Consider the following 20,287-nt stretch of genomic DNA (forward strand, 5'->3'; position numbering starts at 1 on the left):
AACATACGATTATGTCCGCAACTACTTGTAGTTCGATTTTGTTTTCTTATTTTTTATATATATTCTATTGTTATATTATTATTTTATAAATAAAAGTCAGCCTCTGACGACTTTTAACACAATTAACCAACAACTTTGCGAGTTGTGTTTACACCCAAATGGGTGAATTCAATAGTGTGTTCATTTTTTCTGTTTAAGTTAGATGTTAATGTGGGTAGATTTTATCCAGTTGTGTGAACCTAATAAGTAAATAAATATATAAAAATTTAAAAAGTTGTGAGAGTAGAGTAGGTGCCCGTGACAAGTGAAACTTCCTTGACAGTGGGCAGACCAATTTCCATATTCATAAGAACAGAAGCTGCACAAGTTCGATGTACAATTGTTTTCTCATCAAAGAAGTTTCCCTTCAATAAATAAAACCAACGTGTGAGCTCCGACACTGTGTCAAGATTTTATTTAAAATCCATCATACACAGCAGTCGCGAGCGTTCCTTACAGGCTAGAGGGGACTTATTTATTTGTCGTCGTCTTTGAAGACCATCGTGCTGTGACACTTCCCGCAGTAGTGACGGTCCTCCATCACCGCCATGAACACTCCGGCGCCGCACTGCTCGCCTGTGCACTCGCGCCGCAGACGGTGGATCTTACCGTTCTCGTCGACCTGGAGACAGACCGGAGTGAGGAGAACTTTGCGATTGTTTGGTCTTTAAACCACATAGATTCCATGAGAGCGCTGCTGCGCGCTCCTTTGAGCCAGAAACTTAACAAAAATATTTTTAATTTTTGTATTTTGTATTTTTTTTTAAATCTAATTCTAAGGGCAGCCTCCATGTTAATAGTAGGTTGTGTAGAGTAATTGTATAATGTATATTGTGAGTAAAATTATTTCCTTACATTATAAGTTAGATTGGTTTTCGTTATCGTGTTTTTGTCGTATAGTAGTTGTAAAGAACATTGTGTACAAACTCAGCACATTTGTCTTGCTTAGTCGTGCGCACATGGCTTAAGTTGCATGCAAGCCAGATTTTATTTTTATTTGTTGTGTATATTTTAGCTTGTAATGTGTATTGTGTGCCTAATAAATAAATAAATAATTTGTGTCGATCCTAAATTGCCCATAACCATTAAACTAGATCATAAAGATTCGTTCACGAGTGGCAATCAACATTGTTCGAGTCGTGACGCGTCCGTGTGTCACGCTCTGGACATGTTCAAACTTGTACTTGTTGTCTTTAGAAATCAGTTTAGTGACACACGATGCTTCAAACATGTTAACATGTGAAACATTGTGAAATCTGAACATAAAATTGAAAAGAATAATCTTGGATGAATTTCAGTTATTAGGTTAACATAGGTAGTTTTGATATTCATTTTTTTCTAGTAAAATGTAGTTTAAATGACATCTATTGTAATTTTATTCCGAAATTATTGTTTGCCTTTTTTTTGTATTCTAGGTATGTGAAATGTTATTTTTAATAATTGTTATATTGATGTAATATCCGAATGAATATAAATAATAGACACGAGCGTGCGGCTAGACAGACTGTATTCTTATGTCTAGCATCCGTGAACTCATTTCACATTACATACGTCATACAAAGATTTAAAAAAAACGCAGTCTCAAACCTGAGACCTTTCATGTGCCTCAAAATTAATTGTTATTGAACACTCCCCTAATTATCAATGTAGTGAACAAAAACCTAAAATCGTTCAAATGATTTAGCTGCTCTGTTAATACTCTTCTGTGTTACAACATATGCTTGCTCTATAAAATTCTGTAAGAAAATCTAATTTTTCGATATTCGAAAATTCAGTGACCAACCACCGATCTCCAAGCAGTTGTTTTACTACCATTTAAAATGAACACCACAATATCTAGAAATAGCCTCTTAGTACCAATCTTGTATGAGTTTATAGTTATGTTATTGCCTGGACGCCAAAAAATGTACAGAGCTGACAATCATGACAAGTCCCAACGAACCTTGTAAAACCTGAGGACGGCTAGTTTGACCTTCTTCTTCTTGTGCTTGATCTTCTTGGGTGTGGAGTAATTCTTCTTCTTGCGTTTCTTAGCGCCACCACGAAGCCTCAACACCAGGTGGAGGGTGGATTCCTTCTGGATATTGTAGTCCGAGAGGGTACGTCCATCTTCCAGCTGCTTTCCAGCAAAGATCAACCTGTTACAACAAATGCTATTAAGTTTTCACAAGGCTAAAATAATTTCCAAAAAAAGTACTTCTAACCACCAAGCAAAACTATACAAGAAGACATTTCAAAATATGAGATTTAAAGGAACGAAAACTACTTATTTTTCAATTACGTAGATGCCTAGCGGATGCCGCTGTGCCCCTGTCATTGTAAATGTCCATGACCGGGACTACTCCGGCGGCGGCAACCGGTACGTCAAGGCGGGTATTTTTAGAAGTTTGTCTTGATTTACTAAAATTTCGTTGTTTTTTCTTACCTCTGTTGATTGGGAGGGATTCCCTCTTTGTCTTGAATTTTAGCTTTCACATTCTCGATGGTATCTGACGGCTCGACCTCAAGGGTGATGGTCTTGCCCGTGAGGGTCTTTACGAAAATTTGCATCTTCACTCTCCTGTGTAACAGTATAAAAATTCAGATATTTATCACTACTGGTTGTAGGAGAGCTCCACCCTCCTAAAATACTATCATGTATACTAATTCAGTGGTTTTTAACTTAGGTGGTAGTTAGTAAAGTCCTTGCAAGTCTTTCATAATACAAGTTTTAAGTAGTTTTTCCATTATTAGTATTAACCCCAGTGATGGTGGGTTGGGCCCAGTATCTGCCGCAAAGCATTTGTTCAGGTCTAAATGGTAAGACAGCCCGGTATGGTACCTACTGATGAGACTATCAAGTCACAAACTGAGGCAAGCATGTCCGGCACCCACTTAAAACTAGGTAGGCCACAATCTGATCAGCCCACCTAAAATTAACAAATAGGTAGTTTAAGATGATCATGTATCTATTAAAATCTAATAATGGCAGCCTTGATAAATTGAATGAATTATTTTGTTGCATCACTATGATTGGATCATAAAAATGTGAAGATGTTACAATGACGATTTTTCAATTCACTTTACTTAAAACTTAACTTTTACATTTTGTGTAATTTTAGACTACAATTATCATTACATTTTTGACTCAGTTTTGTTTTCATAATTAGACAAATTTCAAACATTAAGCATAAAGGGATAAGACAAGACATAAAATAGGGATTTAAAAGCCTTTAGCTTCTGGAAATGTAAACAAACATTTTAATAACACTTACAGAATATCATTCATTAGTAATCGTGATTGATTTTATTGTTACTGTAATTTTATTATAAAATCCAACAGTAAATACAACATTAAATAAAGGCAGCATGGAGACAAGGGTTGTCCCCAAGCTGCTGTTAATGTTTAGTCATGCTAACCCTTGTATTAAATTGTAATTTTATTGATCTCAGAAATTCACATTTCTTAACAATTGTAATGAAAAAATTTTTCATGGTAATATTTTAGGTTTGATAAAAATCAAACAAGTTCATGTACTTCATGGCAGACTTTTATTGTTATACAATTAGTAAAACAAATATTCTTCATTACATGGTACGAACAGTCCATAAAGATTGCAACCAATATAAATTGTATGTATTGCGATATACATGTTCATCATTAAAAGTATAATTATCACAATTCAAGAGATGTAATTGAAGCATCTTGATTTTCCCTTGACTCAACAATAAATTAGATCAACAGCACAGCATTAATGCAGCCATCATTCTCTGGATTATTCGTGACTTGAGCGTATTTACCCCATACAACTTTACCAGCCTGCGTGACAAGACCCAGCTCAGAAATATTAACTTCAATCACTGTACCCTTAGTTATGACACCTAAGCTTGTATACATTTGTGAACTTGGGTTCTTCTTGACTCCTATTATAGGTAAACAGAAAGTAGCTTTTAGTTCAGGATGTGTGACATGGGCCTTCTTGAACCTCAGTGCCATAGGTCTGATGAATCGTTCAAATTTAGGAGGTTTACGAGTAAAGTTCTCTCCTACAAATGTTACTTTGGTGACCATGCGTTTCCAAGCTTTTCTTTTAGATTTACCAGATTTTAGGACTTTGAATACTTCTGCGTCCGCTTGGGCTCTCACTTTAGGGATGGGGACATCCCATTTTCCAGCTTTCTCTTTACGCTTTTGTTTTATCATGTTAGATAATACTTTAGCCCGAGATTGAACATCTCTGTCCAGTAGATAAACAGGCAGGGCACCTTCGGCGACCTTCTCTGTGTTCTGTTTGACATTCTTCTCTTCGTGCGCTTTGATTTTCTTTTTCATCTGAATCTTTTCATTGCGGCGTTCCTTATTGAATATTTTAGCTTTGATACCGCGGAGTTTGCGCGCCTTTTCAGCGCGTTTATGAGGCTCACGAGCTTCACGCTTCCGTTTTCTCTCCTCATAATCTAGCCGTCTACCGTAAAGCTTTTGATGGCGCTCAATATATTCGTTCTGCGGCATGTTGGTTGCTTATTCGGCAACTACAACAAAATTATTTTTATCAAAACTGTTTTGACGTGGTTTGACACATAACCTCTCACGGACTTAGGAGGAACTGCAAGGAACACCGCAACTTATGATTTAGTCGGATGAAGTCGTATTTTAATTCACACCTTCTACACTATATGCTGAAGTACGTAGTAAAAGTTTGATATCTCAACATCCACAACTCCCCGATACATTAACCACCATGGCAGCAATCAAAACACGTGCTATGTTTCTAGACCAGTTTGTACGTTATTTTAGGCCTAAATCTTTTAATTATAATAAGTACGATTATTAATGATAAAACACGCGAACTTAATGTGCTAATTTAAAATAAAAGTGCATTTTTTTACGAAATATCATACAGAATTAATAAACTCACCTTACGCTGTCACCATACCACAAGGAAAAGGAACATAGATTATACACGAAAATTGAAAGATTATAATTACAACAGGAAACAGTTCAATTAGAAAAGGGTTGCCCGCTTATATTTTAGTTTCAAAGGTAAGGAAGTACCTAATCGACTAATTTTAAAAGAAAAGAAGCCTTCATTCAGCTGTAAAGAGATACAATCTGATGATGAACATAAAAAAGCATATTTATTTTCAATCTTGAAAGACTAATGGAATAATACTTGTTGTATTTAGTTTTTTTAAAGCATGTACAATATTTTAGTATTTCGACGTGCTAAGAAAATAAACAAGGAAAATGTTTGTATAACAATGCACTGCAATTTGGATAGTTGTAGGATTTTTATTAATGAAACTTGCATACAAATAGTACCACCGTATTTTCATTATCAACGTGAAGTAATCAAGCATTCCGTTTTGAAAGGTTGTGCAAAATATTATAATTGTCCAGTAGCTACGGAATCCCATTAGGGCAAACTTTTTTTCTTTTTAGTCAGAATCCTGGAAAAGATATCTTATAGATTTTTATGTGGTCGTCGTGAAGAATTCCGTGAAGTCGTCATGGCCTAAAAGATAAGATGCCCGATGTACACGTATCAAGCGATGCAACAGTATTCGAATCTCGCTGGCAGATATCAAATTTTCTAATGAAATACGTACTGTGAAAAATTATAACTTGCATAATTACTGGTGGTAGGACGTTGTGGTGAGTCCGCACGGGTAGGTAACACCACCCTACCTATTTCTGCTGTAAAACAGTAATGCGTTTTAGTTTGAAGGGTGGGGCAGTCGTTGTACTGTTAAGACGAGACCTTAGAGCTCTTGTCTAAAGGTGTGTGGCGGCATTTACGTTGTAGATATCTGTGGGTTCCGGTAATAGCTCAACATCAGGTGGACCGTGAGTTCGTCCACACATATGAGCAGTAAATAAAAAATGTATAAGATACATTATTATAATAAGGTTAATTTATGTGAAACAGTTTCTTTTTTTCGAGTTGTTCGAAATGTTAATTGTCTGGAAAACAGAAAAGACAACCGAATCAATCCATTATGTCTCATAAGAGGTATTTTCGGAACGCTACAACATCTCTGTTTGATTTTCTTGCAGAGGAAAATAATAATAACTTCTTTTTCTGTCGGCAGGATCTATTGATTGGTAAATTGCGATAAAAAAATCGATCATTTTGGTAAAAAATCGATTCAGTAATCAACGGATTCCACATCGACATCCCTACTACAAACAAGTTATAACTGGCAAAACTACTGCCATATTAACATAGTTTGACTCCGAGATTTGGCATCTCCTATTTGTGCCTGATTGTAATATGAACACAACATTTTGTTCAGGTATGTGGCTGAAACTCATAAAATAAGTGTTGTGTGCTATTGTATATTTTAGAAATCTTCATTTAGTTAACAGTGCCGCGCAAGTAAATTTGGTTCATTTTTAGCAAACAAAAAACTGGATTTATCATTTAACCTTTCCATGATTTAGCTAGACAGGTCATATCATACCCAGATACGGGTACTTTCATGAATGTTTTACCCTTTAGCTAAAAACAAAACAAATCTGACTTGCTAGCTTAGCGATGAATAACTTTTTGTGGTTAAAGCCTAAATAACAAAGTGTTCCATGAATGAATATAGTGCCTGACAAAGCATTCATCATTTATTGTTAGTAAAATTGTCAAAAAAATACTGCCCAGTGACGACAAATTCAAGTGTTTTATTGTTGAATGTAGACATTCAATCTGTCAAGCCACTTGCTGTGACGTTTATGTTGTACTAGTGTACAGCAATAAAATGATTTGAATCTGATATGTAGGTATAATAGCCGGCAAACTTCTTGAGCATTTGTTGACGTAGTGGGGGTAAGTTTGCGCATGGTACACTCACGTGCAAAAATATTATTTACTCTGCGTCATAATGCAATTAAATTATTAAAATCAACATATGTATTTATTTATATATTTATTAGAACATCAACAAAAAATATAGATTAATAATTGTAATAATTTAATCTTGGGGTAAAATAGATATTCCTTCTATTAAGTCAAAACTAGAGCTGTTGCCAGGTCTTCGTTCAGTTGAAGCGAAGCTGGTATTTGTAATTTTTTTTTCGTTATCATAATCTTGACCATTATCATCATCACTGTTTTCATCACCCGAGTCGCCATCATCGTGTTAAGTCGACATAGGGCTCATCGGTGTAGTTTACGACTCGGTCGGTTCGATCTTCTTTTTTGTCTATAATTAATTATTTTTTGAAGATATTCGATTCGTAGTAATGGAATGTTACTTTTTTAAATTACCAGTTTCCGATTATTTTCTGTTTTTTTTTTCCATCTGAAGCCTAGCTCTTTCATAATTCGTCGTAAACTTCATTCCGAGCCATTAAAATGTATATCTTCTTTAAAATTTTCGAAGCCTTTTTATTACAGATTGAACGAAACTATCCATTCCGGTAACTTTCTTCTTCCCTGATCTTTTCTTACCCGGAGTCCCAAGCACGATGAGCAAGCCAGAGCCTTTAGCTTCGTTAATAATGCACCTAACAGTACTCACTGATGTTTTTGTTGCTTCCGAAGTCTGTTTTACTTTTTCCATAATATCATTCTTCCCCTGTTTTATAATGAAGCAATATACGTCGTACACAATTTTTCTACCCTTTCTTTTGAATACTCCACCAGTTTGTCGCGGCATAGTGTATTTTTTATAAAAAATCAACAAACACAACAAATAGCAATGGCAACAAAGTCAACAAGCAATTATAATAAAATATAACTTAACGATTAATAACGATAGATTTTTCACTGTACGCAAGCGTACTTTACGCAAGGTTCGACTGATCTACCAATAACGCGCTCGATACGATTTCCCCTGCCGTCGCGCCTCACCCTCACCACCAAAGTGATCTAAAATTCGGTTCTGCGCAGCCAAGGTCATTTGCTCACGATGTTTGCCGGTTACTATACTTATGTAGAATAAATTAATTAGAACACATTCATATTCCTAATATTATTATAAAATTTTGATTATTATGATGATTATTATATAGGTTAACTATAATACATTCAAGTTATTGTTTACTTTTGACTTTGTAAAGCTTAGCAGCTGGCCTATTTGTTTTGAAATTTGCAATGACAGATGAGAATGCGAGATAATATTAATTAAAAAATATGTATTCAAATTTCGAAAATGGAAAGTTACGGTAAGGCATTAAAAATGATGTAAAAAAAAATTCAACGCTATTTATAATAATACTGTTGAAAATCCCCATAGAATTACCAACAGACAGGAATTGTAGATTATTAGTGGATGTGAAATGTTGTATCTTAATAAAGTAGATCTATACTAATATTATAAAGAGGAAAGATTTGTTTGTTTGTTTGTTTCGAATAGGCTCCGAAACTACTGGACCGATTTGAAAAATTCTTTTTCCATTAGAAGCCGACATTGTCCCTGATGAACATAGGCTACTTTTTTTAATTTTTTTTAATTTTTTTTTTTGGTTTCATGTGTGTTTTAATGTTTCCGAAGCGAAGCGAGGGCGGGTCGCTAGTATAGTAATAAAATAAATACAAAATAAAAAATTGTTAGTGAACCTGAACAGCATGAATCATCTCCAGTGCAAGTTCCATCTAGTCCTGTTTTGTCACTGTTTGTCATAACTTGGTAAAAACCATTTTGACCAATTGTACCTGATATATACCAGTGTGCTGTTCTGGACTGTTAAAAAATTTACAAGAGGCTGCTGGTTATCCAAAATCTCAACATTATTAGTTAAGTATGTGAAATAATACAGTGATTTTAAAAATGAGAATAATCAGAATAGTTGACTTCTCCAAGCAATATTTTATTAATAAGATATTCTATAATGTATGCACAGTATTTTGAAAATGATAAAATATGTAAGATATTGTAAACAATCTAAATTGTGTGAGCATTCATTTTGATATTTAATCACTATGTAATAATTTGATTATTTATTATCTATTAAATAATATGTTAGTTTAATAATTTATTATATTAATTAATTTATTAAAAATGGATCAATATTATTGCATATATATCGCACCTTTAGAATTCAAGTGACTTAATCTAAAATTCTTGGTTTTTGGTAAACTCCAAAAATGTAATTGAAGAATTGTAAATGTTCAGTTTTGATTTTAATAGTTTAAGCCTTCTTGTGCATATAGTTAAAAGTATGCACTTGATTTAAAAGAGATGAAAACTGTAATCTGCCCTATTTGGATTTACAATACATACATTACATACATATTTCCAGTAATAACAATAACGAAACAAAAAACGTTTCACTTTGACATGCATACAGAATTATTACGAATTTGTCTTAAATAAAATATGTTTTACAGAAACTTCAGTAAGCCGACGATGTTCGACTGAGACAATCTACAGCATACAAGGAAAAGAAACAGGTAAACGTTAAGATGTTATAAAGTATGAAATAGAAAAAAAGCCTCCGAATTCAATAATGTAAGGTAGAAGCCCCATATATCTACCTATTTAAATACTTCCTACCTTTCTGCATTATTTATCAATGTCACCATCTTGAATATTATCAAGACTTACACAATGTTAAGTTCAAAATTATCACACAAGCAAATTTAAAAATACAAAACTACAGAAAACTAGATATAAGCAATTTGCTTATGAAAAACTATAGTGTCAAGGATAATTTTTAAATTATTTAATATGTAATAATATGTAGTAATGTGATTTTATATCAAAATATATTTATTTTGTGAATGTTGCCCCTTCCATCTAGCATGACTTTTGATTTATTGTAAAACTTATTAATCTTGCACATGCGTTGAAAGTAGTTATAAGTATTATAAGCATTGTAATAAGTATTTCTATCTAAAGTTATGTTTTTCTCTAGTCTAATATATGTATCCTCAACTATGTATTGCTTATAATATGAATGTATGTGTATGTTTATTTAAATATATTTTTTATGTTTGTGTATCATATAGTGTTTGTCTCGTTGATACTAAAATTATGCTTTCTATCTTGCTGATTTGTATAATAAATTGGTATGTCCCAGTGTTAGTCCCTAAGTGTTATAGAAAGCCCTGCTCCGTTAAAAGGAAACAATACTATGCTTTTTGAATTGAATTATTTCGCTTTTTGTTTGCCTTTACCAAGAGGAGTACCGCAATCAATAAACGCAAAAAGTTGCACATGAAACTTATAGTTTAGTTAAAACGGTCATTGACAGGGTATCGAAGCGGCCGTCTGGCGTCTATACTAATATTGGCTAATATTCCAGCAGCATACAAAATCAGGCCGTTATTTTATTGTCTTACTCCCAAAATTCCTGCATGCATTGTTACCTTTACACGTGATATCAATAAATACAATATTAAGGAAATATATCAGTTTTAATGTGCTCAGGATATTGAAATTACATATAACACGAAATATCTCTGAAACGGTAGGTTACAGCTCAGGGAAACTGCTGCAAACATAACTTATTGATTGTATCTACCCTATAGATAATAATGTAGTACCTATCTACCCTCCATTTGACCAAGCTCCATACATTTGTGCCCTTCTCATTTACATAAAGATCATGGGACTCTCGCTATTAGACGTGAAAATGATAGTGGTTTAATCGACTTTTTGGAAATCAATTTGATATTTTTTACGATTGTAGAAAAAATAAATGTTTTAGTGGTAGTATTTGTTTTCGCGAAAAAGTATCTTTGGTTAGCCCTATTTGAGTAGAAGTACAATAATGCCAATAATAAAATGGAGATATAAATTTGATACACAACTTTTATTTTCATATTTGTCTTATGTGTCCGGTATGACGAAGGAATCTAACCGCCGGATCTTCTCAGTGGGTCGTGTTTCCGATCCGGTGGTAGATTCTGCGAAGCATTGCTATGGCTAGTGTTAGCAGCCTCTCCAGGTTCGAGCCCCGTGAGCTCATCAAACTTGCTCGGTTACGGCTGGTTACGGCCTTGTAAGGCTACCAGCATAGGTAGCGAAATAAAAAAAATATTTTGCTTATAAAACTTACCGCGTAGGTGAAAGATTAATTCAACATTAATGCGATCATGAAACGCCAATCAGATCCTGAAAAGAAAGAGTAATAATGATTCCCCTGATCTTTAAAATTTACTATGTACCTATCGTGTAGGGGCTTGTTAATTCCACTTCCAGTCTTGCATTATGAAGTTGAAACTTCGGTTCATTAAGTGATTATCATCGTTACAGCGACTAGTTTCTGGGCTCTAATGTATTTTACATAACATCAAGAATGATGCGCGTCGTATGTTTGTGCAACTATTCCGCGTGTCTGAGTCATATTATCTGCAATCTGCATACATTTTACTTGTCCGAACATGTCCGTGCATTCTTTGAACTGTAGCCGTTTGTATGTTCACGCTCTGTGAGTGATCACGGAGGTGGGTACGGATCTTCGAGTTTAGGGTGGTCGGAAATTTTATTTTATGACTTCGTCGAAGCATTAACGTGTCGTCACGGGTTTTTTTTTGTTTTGAAGCTTGCAATGTTATATTATTAACAATTTATTTTTTACGTAATTACGTGTTCCGAACAATTAGTTTTGGTTCAAGGTTTTCCTGCCTTTGGTTCCCTTGTAAACTAAAGTACCTACACAAAACAAACTTTATTTCTCTACTATTCCTTTCGACTCGTATGATCTTGTCTCGACTCGTATCTGTCCAAAGTTAATGAATGCGTTTTGATAACTTATCGAAATCATTATAAATACTCATTGTGATAAGTATATGTACTGAACATATGTATTGGTATTACAATAACGAAAATACAGAGAATGGTGAAATAATTGTAATAAAAAGACAAACAAGATTACTTTTTTTTGTCAGGAATATGACTTTTTGGAAATTGTGGTAGAGTGAGGGGATATTTTGATATTCAACAAAATGTCGTGATGATAATTCGTTGTCTCTCTATATGTCAAATATTGAACGTGAAAGTTGAGTTGATTTAATTTGATTTCTCTTGTAAATATGCTTATATAAGGTAGCACATGATGGGGATCGGAGCGATGGTAATCAATAACAGTCGGAGTCGTGCGCCTTTGAATAAAAAATTGCAATCCTAAGTTTCATGTTTCGACCTGCTCGTGAACGGGGTTAATGTCCAAAGCGTTCAGCCCTCTCACTTGACGATCGACGCTCTGCGTGCTTTGTGCCAGTTTTTTAACGTTCTCCTAGGGCAAAAGTTAACTCAAATTTGTATGCCTTTGGAACGGCGCCCCTAACGGCAACGTTCCAACTCAATACAAATATGAGTTAACTTTTACGCTATCGAGAACGTTAAAAACTCGCGGTAAACACACTGTATACTACAAAGTAATTCGCTGCCATACAGCAGCGACGTTTTATTAGAAACACTTTCTTTTCGTCGATATTTCTATTCACTTTACAACTTTCCACGTGCACTATTCTGGTATCACGGGAAAGGCGTATATATGTCCTGCAGTGGAGAGACTGATCGATGCTATGAACCGACGCAGATCAGGTCGCTTCCTGCCTATTTCTGAGATGAAGCAGCGACAGTTGTAAAGTGAGGCCTGTTATTATTCCAATAAAATTGGGACTTTGATCTCATATCTCAAGATACACGGCGACATTACTCGTTTGCCCATATTCAACAATAAAAAAAAAACATTCAGTTTGTAAACTCCACATATTCACATTAGCATTTGCATGCGTGTCATTGAATTAAAAGTATGAATAACATATTTTTTTCACCTGCTATTGTCAGGACAGTGATATGACAAGTGGTGGCCCTGGTCTCATCTGCCCCAAGGTCCTGAGAAGAGAAACAGCTGATCCATTAAATCTATGTGTGTGTGTGCTTTGACACGTGAAATGACATTATTGTATTTCGTTTTTTGTGTGCTTAGATTAATAATGATAGCTTTTTTGTGGTAATTTAAAGAAAAGTTGAATGATGATGCTAATTTTTTGCCTCTAATGAAGATTTGAGTGTACACTAAAAAGAATAAAAGTCTATTAATTGCTAAAAACTTTCTCTATGTGCAGGATTTAAATATCGAGCTACCGAGTTCGAAACGGAAATAAACCAAAAGCTTAAAAATTAGTCGCTCGCTTAGATGAAAAAAATAATAATTACTTTACTTAATTCAAATGCAAAATAGGCAAACTAAAATACAATTACGAATCTTTCTTTCTTTCTTAGGCGTATGTTTATCACGCGGTATTATTTATATTTTCGTTTTCTTTAATTGTAACATTGGTAACCGTTGGCAAGCTTTCATATTATCAACAAAGAAACAAGAAAGGTTTTTTCTTTCGAAGAAAAAACCTTCGAAAGAAGAAAAAACCTATTTTGAATATTTGAAAAAATATTCAATTAAAATAAAGGGAAATTTAATGTATAAAATGAATCTAAATTTTGATTTTAGTTCATGTGGTTATGGTCGAATTTCGATAGTCATACTGTTAACAAAACAAGAATAAATACTTGTTTAAAAAAAGTTATGAGCTGCGGAGCTGCAATATGAATAAATACGCACTGCATATAAAATAAAGTGAGCTCTTTATTTACGCAGACAACAGTAGTTAAATCATTTTTCATTAGAGGCAAATTTTATATTCTATTAGTTAATATTAAATATTGTTTTATAGAAGAGTTTCTAAATCTGCATATAAGTTATGTCGTTGAACTTTTCACTGATTGCTCTTAAGTTTAATAATTAAATGTTTCACTAAATATGTCCGTGTAAAGGTTAATGTGATTCAAGTTGCTTCATAGAATCGTTTATATTTAATTCAAATTACACAACTATATCGCTCATCGCTCGAGAAGATCGCTCAAATGTATTCACAATACATGAAATAAAAATTAAGAAAGCTTTCACTCCGGGTCACCGAACTGGCGGTCAGTCAAAATTATAGTAGATCAGCTTGAATCCTATTAATTACTTCACTTGTTAAATATAAATAGACCATGAGAAAACATACAAATGACAATAAAAACAATGGTAAATTATACATTAGTAAATTTATGAATTTCATTGTAATTTTAAGTTAAATTTAATATTGGTTTTATGTTAAATACTAAATATTGATAGTACTTTTATAAATTACAATCTAAGGCATTTAAAAAGAAAAGAAAAAAAGAAAAAAGTTATTCCCAGAATTTTACAAATAAAAAAAATATGAAAAAATTAAAGGAAAAAAGAACCAAAACAAAATAAAAAAATTAAAACCAAAGGAGGGTGTGTAAGCCGGTGTGTGTTGTAGATTTCGCGCGAGACACCAGCGACACAGATGCAAGTATATTCGATACAGACGCCGAGATCGAGTTCGAGCCGGCCTCTGACGATGAAGAGGACCAGGCGCCTGTGGACGAGGACACGTCGGCGTCTTTCACTGACGTAAGCATGATAAAGATTTTTTTCAAGATTGCCTGCAGATTCAGGTGTCGCAAAGCCTCGATTTTTTTTTATTGCGTAGATGTGTGGTCGAGCTCACCTGGTGTTAAGTGGTTACTGGAGCTCATAGACGTCTACAACGTAAATGCCGCCACCCACCTTGAGATATGAGTTCTAAGGTCTCAAGTATAGTTACAACGGCTGCCCCACCCTTCACACCGAAACGCATTACTGCTTCACGGCAGAAATAGGTAGGATTTTGGTACCTATCCGTGCGGACTCACAAGAGGTCCTACCACCAGTGGTATCGCCATTCCAGCCCTTCGTGCCGCAAAGCAATCGGTCGTGAGGTGCTCGTAAGCAGCTGGAAGTAGCCTCGTGTTTCATCCGGGTTCGCTGGTACCAAGCCATGTTTGTGTTCGCGACGGTGATGCCGGTGGGGCGGCTGATCGACTGAGTTGTCTCTATTCATCATTCTCCCGCCCTTTTCCCAGTCACCTGAGGTCGGCGTAACATGTTTTCACCTTCCATACTCCTCTATCATATCTTCGCTCACTCTCTTACACATATCGTCTCTCACGCAATCCATCCATTGGTTGTCAGGTCTACCTCTTCCTCTAAAGCAGGGGCTCTCAACCTTATTTTGACTACCGGACACTTTTAAGATAAATTATTTTTTAGCGCCCCCATTTTTTCACCTATTTAAAAACCACTTTAGAGAAAGTTCAATCTCTAAAGCCTTTCACATTCATAGTTAAAACTCTCTCACCGACCTCATTGTCATTTTGTCTGATCATATGTCCATACTATCCAGAGTTGCCTACATGATTATTGTTATTTCCAGGGCGAAATAATAAAGACCAAAGTGCTAGAGGTGAGCGTGGGCGACGACGGCGACCTGCAGCTCGCGGACTCTGAGCAGACTGACTCGCAGGACAGCGACAGCGAGATCGACCTGTACGACTTCTGGCACTGCATCAAGTGCAGAGCCGAGAACAACGTTCCGTTTTATAGATATTGTCAGAAGTGCTTTCAGGTAACTACAGACAGTAGCTGAAATAAATAATTTAAAATTATATAAGATTATAGGGAGTTCTGAACTATATAATAGTTTTATTATTAGCTATAATAAGTCTATTCGCCTTGAGATTATCAAGGATTGACGTGGTGTGAACGGACGAGGCTAGACTAACTAAGTGAAGGCCGGAGGGCCACAGAAGTAGAGGCAGGCCCAAACTGAAATACAAACGGCGCTGAACAGAACTCCAAGAACTTAGGAGTGATCATTTTAAGAAGGAAAGCCGAATGTATGAGAACGTAAAGTTTTATTCTCAATTTCCAGGTCCGCAAAAACTTCTTTCCTCCGCGGCCGAAACGTAAACGCAAACGCGGCACGACGGTCACCCCGGAGCTGGACGCGGTGCCCAGGACTCTGTCACAGGACTCCGGCATCCAGTCCGTGCACAGTCAAGAACTGTTTAACAGCCAGGACGCGACCCACGGTGAGGGCACTTCGCGAGACGTTGACAGTAGCGCTGAGTTCACAGGTCGAGCGAGGAAGAGACGCGCCCGGTCGGTCGACGGCGGCTCCAAGCGAACGAAGCTCGGCTCCGCCTCCGGATCCGGATCCGGATCCGACTCCGAGTCTGGAGGCAACTTGGAGTCCCTGACCAAGTCCGTCAGCGATCCGTCCGTGGCGATCGACGAGCCGCTGAAAATGACGAAAAAAGTAATATCGGATAGGATCAAACAAAAGCTAGACAAGGAGCTGTGCATCGTGTGCGACTCCGAACCCAAGACCGGCGTGTTCGTGCACGGGCACCTCGCGCACATCTGCTGCTGCTACAAGTGCGCCGTCAAGGTGTGGGCGCGCGCCCGCCGCTGCCCCGTCTGCAACCGCAGGGTCAGCAACGTGCTGCGCGCCGTCGTGCTGTAGTCCGCGGCCGCGAGCTCACGCCATTTCTCTAAAACTTTAACATACATTGCTGCTCAGCGCCAGTCGGTGGCGCCCGCGAAATGATTACCGTTATCTTTCCTCGACCACGTGACGTTCTAATGATAGGCCTACACACGCGACTCGATGTTTGAGAATTATTGAAACTTAGACGTGGTCGGGCTTCTGACATGATGAGCTCTCGATGAGCGACGGCTTGTGAGCCTTGTACCCTCCGGCTCGCACCAACGGCGGCAGGGTTGTCAGCCTCCGCTGGCGATGACTTACGTGTGTTATTGACATTGTCCTTGTACATCCTAAAGCCATCCGTTGATTTGGCAAGCACAATAATGTTTTGTATACATTGCGCGCGACTGGTTGTTAGTGACATTATCGTCCGCCGTCAAGTCAGTCGCTTGTTGCTGAGAGCGTGATGATTAAGGACTCAGCGTTGTATAGAAGTATCAGGAAGTGCAGGGTTCAAATAGTTAGATTCATCGTATTCCACATTCCGATCTATCTATATACTGTCAAGTTAGTAACATTTGTTTGGCAGTAAATTAATTTGGTCAACTTGTCTGTTGATGAAGTCCACAGACAACACGACCCACGTAGTCACCGGTGCACTCCACCATGAGCTTCTGGATTATCATTCGTTAATGGAATTGAAATTGGAAAACGCCGTTCGCTAAGTTAGGACGTTTTGTAAACGAAACACCTTCGGTGTGTCTAGTGCGAGCTATTTAACGTTGTCGATAGCGTAAAAGTTAACTCTTGTATGCAGTTGAAACAGCGCCCCTAGCGGCAAACTTAGGCAAATGTTCCAACTCCATACAAATTTAGTAAACTTTTACGCTATCGAGAACGTTAAAAAACTCGAACTAAGCACACGGGTCTGTGACGACTGCCCCGTACTGGCCGTGACTTTTGCATAAAAGCTCTATAATACAATTAATTTGAGACATCGAACTCATATTAAAGATGGCTATAACAATTTAAAAAACAATTAGACCATCTACCTATCTACGCGAAAATGAAACAACAGAACAAGGTTAATGTTGCCAATGATTATTTTGGATTCAGAGTTGCCAGGCAACCTTTAGTTTTTAAATATAGCATCGATAAGGTTTAATGTGTAGACTACGCGAAAATTGCATATATGTACGTAGGTAGAAGTGTAAATAATTATGTACATAAAAACTTTCCACCGAAGAAACAAAAAAGAGATAAGTTTAATATATTGTTTTCTTTTTAACTTCATAAATAAATACTTTAGTTAGGTAGGGCCATAATAAATAGATTTTAACGGAAACGCAACAGTCGCCAATCTTTTTTCGTGATTTGAAACGTTATTGCGTTGTACTCGTTTTTAAAAGCTTGTCTCATCACGAGCTTACCGTAAAAATATTTGAGCTTTATGGCAAGCTTTACAAGTTCGAGGTAAATTTTCGATAAATTGCGAAATTCGTTCGGGACGTTACAAGCTTAGTTAATGTTGAACCAGATATAAATTTCTTATTCATCTGGTTACGTAGATTCATTTGTTGGGAAACAAAGATAATCTGTAAAAAGTACAATGCGCGTTCCTTACTTTCCTCTTTTTAGGAGCCCGTAATGTTTAATTTATTATTCGTGTATTGTGTAATTATTTTTAATGTAGAAATTTTTTCGTGATATTTTTTACTATTTAATTTCATGAAAAAATACGACTCAAGTTGATAGTCTTTCAATACTATGTAAATAAATATGTGTTTTTTTTTAAGTACTTCCGAAAATGCACGGAAAATTCACGAACTATTATTTATTTCAAGAAAATTGAATCTAACATTAAGAGCATTAAAAACTATACTAGGATTAGCGATATGAAACGATCTCAATATTTCTGAGTCGTTCTTTGTTATCCCCGCGGTCGTAGGTACGGTTCGCATTGTGTTCCTCGCTCTGCATCTCAGTCCATCGTCTTCAATGCGGTACCCTCTCTGACGGCTTGAGGCGTGACGAGAGCACAACACCGTGGTGGTCCCCTGGGGGGCAGCGCTGGCGAGATCCAAAAGTCGTCGTCATGAGATCGCCACAGAACGCACAACTTTGTGCACTGTGTTACGTTTAACTAATATAGTTGTAAATTTCAGAAACAGTCAATAGAATATCATTTTAAATTGTAAATAACGTAAATGTCTCTTTAGGTATTTAAAATGTGTTGTATCTTCGAACGTATCTCGAGATAGCACATCACTACACGAAGAGTATATCGCGTTAAATGTAAATAATTAGTATAGAATATTTTTTTATCGAGAAACGCTTCAATCATTTTGATCTTTATTAAAAATATAACCCACCATCTCTCCTACCGCTCAGAGGATCTATCATTTGTTTTCTTGTTATGTATTAGAGATTTTATATTTAAAAAATTGTCTATAAGCGTGCAAAAATGTAGAATTTAGATCTCCAGTTAATAGGGTATTTTACTATTTTTTTTAAATGTGGCACAATTCAACTATGCAATCAATAACTATTCACTGTTTTTTTTTTCCTTCTAAAATCGAACTTAAATTTTCGCGCGAAAACCTTAGCCGCCATTTTGTTTTGTTTATATAATCACCATTTGCTTAACGCTAAAGTGAAGTCCAAAACGGGATTCGGTAAAAATTGTGAGTCGCTGAATCTGAGAATACGTTTCAAAAAAAAAAAAAAATCTAAATTAACGTGTCGGTTTCTAAGACAGTTTTGGGTTTTTTTTTGTAACCTCAGACCGGCATGTAGACTCGGGGCCGATCTGATGTGTCGTCCTAGATACCGCAACATGATTGGCATTATTTCTTTTAAAGGCAGTGTGCTTAGTGCGAGTTTTTTAACGTTCTCGATAGCGTAAAATTTAACTCAAATTTGTATGGAGTTGGAGCAGCGCCCCTAGCGGCAAACGTTCCAACTCGATACACATTTGAGATAACTTTGACGCTATCGAGAACGTTAAAAACTCGCACTAAGTACACAGATGAATCTGCGGCTCGATAACGGTGAGCGGTCACGTGATTTAAGGACGAGCCGTTAAATAGCCGTTGCATATCTTCCGTTGTAAGGTCTTAACAAAATATATGACATGCGAGTTCCATAAGCGAGTAATATTATAATTAAAAAAAATATCGATGTTTGAAACGGTCGTATAAATTATCGTCACGAAAAGATTTGGCGGCTACAGTTTATCTACAGAGTATCTACTGAACAGATAAAATATAAATTTATCTGTAAAATCAATGTATAAAATATTTTGTGTATTTTTAATAATAATTGGTGTATTTCAATAGCTCGCGGCCATATTATTATGTTAACATCCGTATTTTATATTGCCGACCGTAAAATACCCTATTGTTATCTATATCCCTTTAAGTATATTTTGTTTCGTTGTGGTTTAACTATTTTCATGTAATTGTTATATTTTATTTAAAAAAAAAGATAATATGAAAGAAAGAAAGAAAGAACAAAAGATAAAATCGAAAAAGATTATTCGATTTAAAATAAAAAAAAGATTATTAATAAAACTTTTTTCTTTTTCAGCATAAACGATTTTCATTTTGAAACCTTTTCCTTACAACTAACTTTAATAACTACAAAGTTTGTATGTGCAAGCCGCGTCGCATATACCTACGCATTGTTGACATGGCATTGACAATGCTGACACTGACATCACAAGCTTCATCGTACTGTTACATTACTATGGTGCCTATACAAAACTAGTATTCTTTGCTCATACTCTGGGCCGTTATGACTTACGCGAGTGTGGTGTCCGCTCACGCGGCCCACACCCGCAGGTAGTTTTCCAATTACAGCACAAGAGCGCATTATGCGGCATAATGCTCAACGTTGAATGTTCCAACTACAGCAACTCGAAGCACAATCGAGCACTCTCAAAAGTACTGCTCTCGCGCGATACTCGCAATCGATACCGACTCAGTGACAGAAAATTG

At 36.1% G+C, this 20,287-nt stretch overlaps 3 protein-coding genes across 4 annotated transcripts; 1 reads left to right on the forward strand and 2 right to left on the reverse strand.

Annotated features, from left to right (window-relative positions):
* Positions 1 to 427: 427 nt before the first annotated feature.
* RpS27A (ribosomal protein S27A) lies at positions 428 to 5,054 on the reverse strand. The gene is made up of 4 exons (XM_028185811.2): positions 4,938 to 5,054; positions 2,465 to 2,599; positions 1,982 to 2,177; positions 428 to 661 (listed from the first exon to the last, which is right to left on the reverse strand). The coding sequence occupies exons 2-4, from the start codon at positions 2,587 to 2,589 to the stop codon at positions 515 to 517; spliced, it is 468 nt and encodes a 155-aa protein (XP_028041612.1). The 5' UTR covers positions 2,590 to 2,599; positions 4,938 to 5,054; the 3' UTR covers positions 428 to 514.
* Positions 3,552 to 5,073, reverse strand: Ip259 (NSA2 ribosome biogenesis factor-like IP259). Its single transcript, XM_028185807.2, has 2 exons — positions 4,938 to 5,073; positions 3,552 to 4,551 (listed from the first exon to the last, which is right to left on the reverse strand). Exon 2 carries the CDS (start codon positions 4,529 to 4,531, stop codon positions 3,752 to 3,754), a length of 780 nt encoding a protein of 259 aa, XP_028041608.2. The 5' UTR covers positions 4,532 to 4,551; positions 4,938 to 5,073; the 3' UTR covers positions 3,552 to 3,751.
* A 1,107-nt stretch (positions 5,074 to 6,180) lies between these two features.
* On the forward strand, positions 6,181 to 19,883 carry LOC114251521 (E3 ubiquitin-protein ligase Mdm2). Of its 2 annotated transcripts, XM_089737623.1 has the most exons (6): positions 6,216 to 6,315; positions 9,345 to 9,407; positions 12,754 to 12,835; positions 14,259 to 14,392; positions 15,234 to 15,425; positions 15,732 to 19,883. In XM_089737623.1, the coding sequence occupies exons 3-6, from the start codon at positions 12,763 to 12,765 to the stop codon at positions 16,323 to 16,325; spliced, it is 993 nt and encodes a 330-aa protein (XP_089593749.1). In that variant the 5' UTR covers positions 6,216 to 6,315; positions 9,345 to 9,407; positions 12,754 to 12,762; the 3' UTR covers positions 16,326 to 19,883. The 2 variants fall into 2 exon arrangements, with proteins under 2 accessions (XP_028041607.2, XP_089593749.1); XM_028185806.2 differs by lacking the exon at positions 12,754 to 12,835 and having other exon boundaries at positions 6,181 to 6,315.
* Positions 19,884 to 20,287: the final 404 nt, after the last annotated feature.

This window comes from Bombyx mandarina, chromosome 23 (genome assembly GCF_030267445.1).
Source record: "Bombyx mandarina strain Sakado chromosome 23, ASM3026744v2".
NCBI classification, from domain to species: Eukaryota; Metazoa; Arthropoda; class Insecta; order Lepidoptera; family Bombycidae; genus Bombyx; species Bombyx mandarina.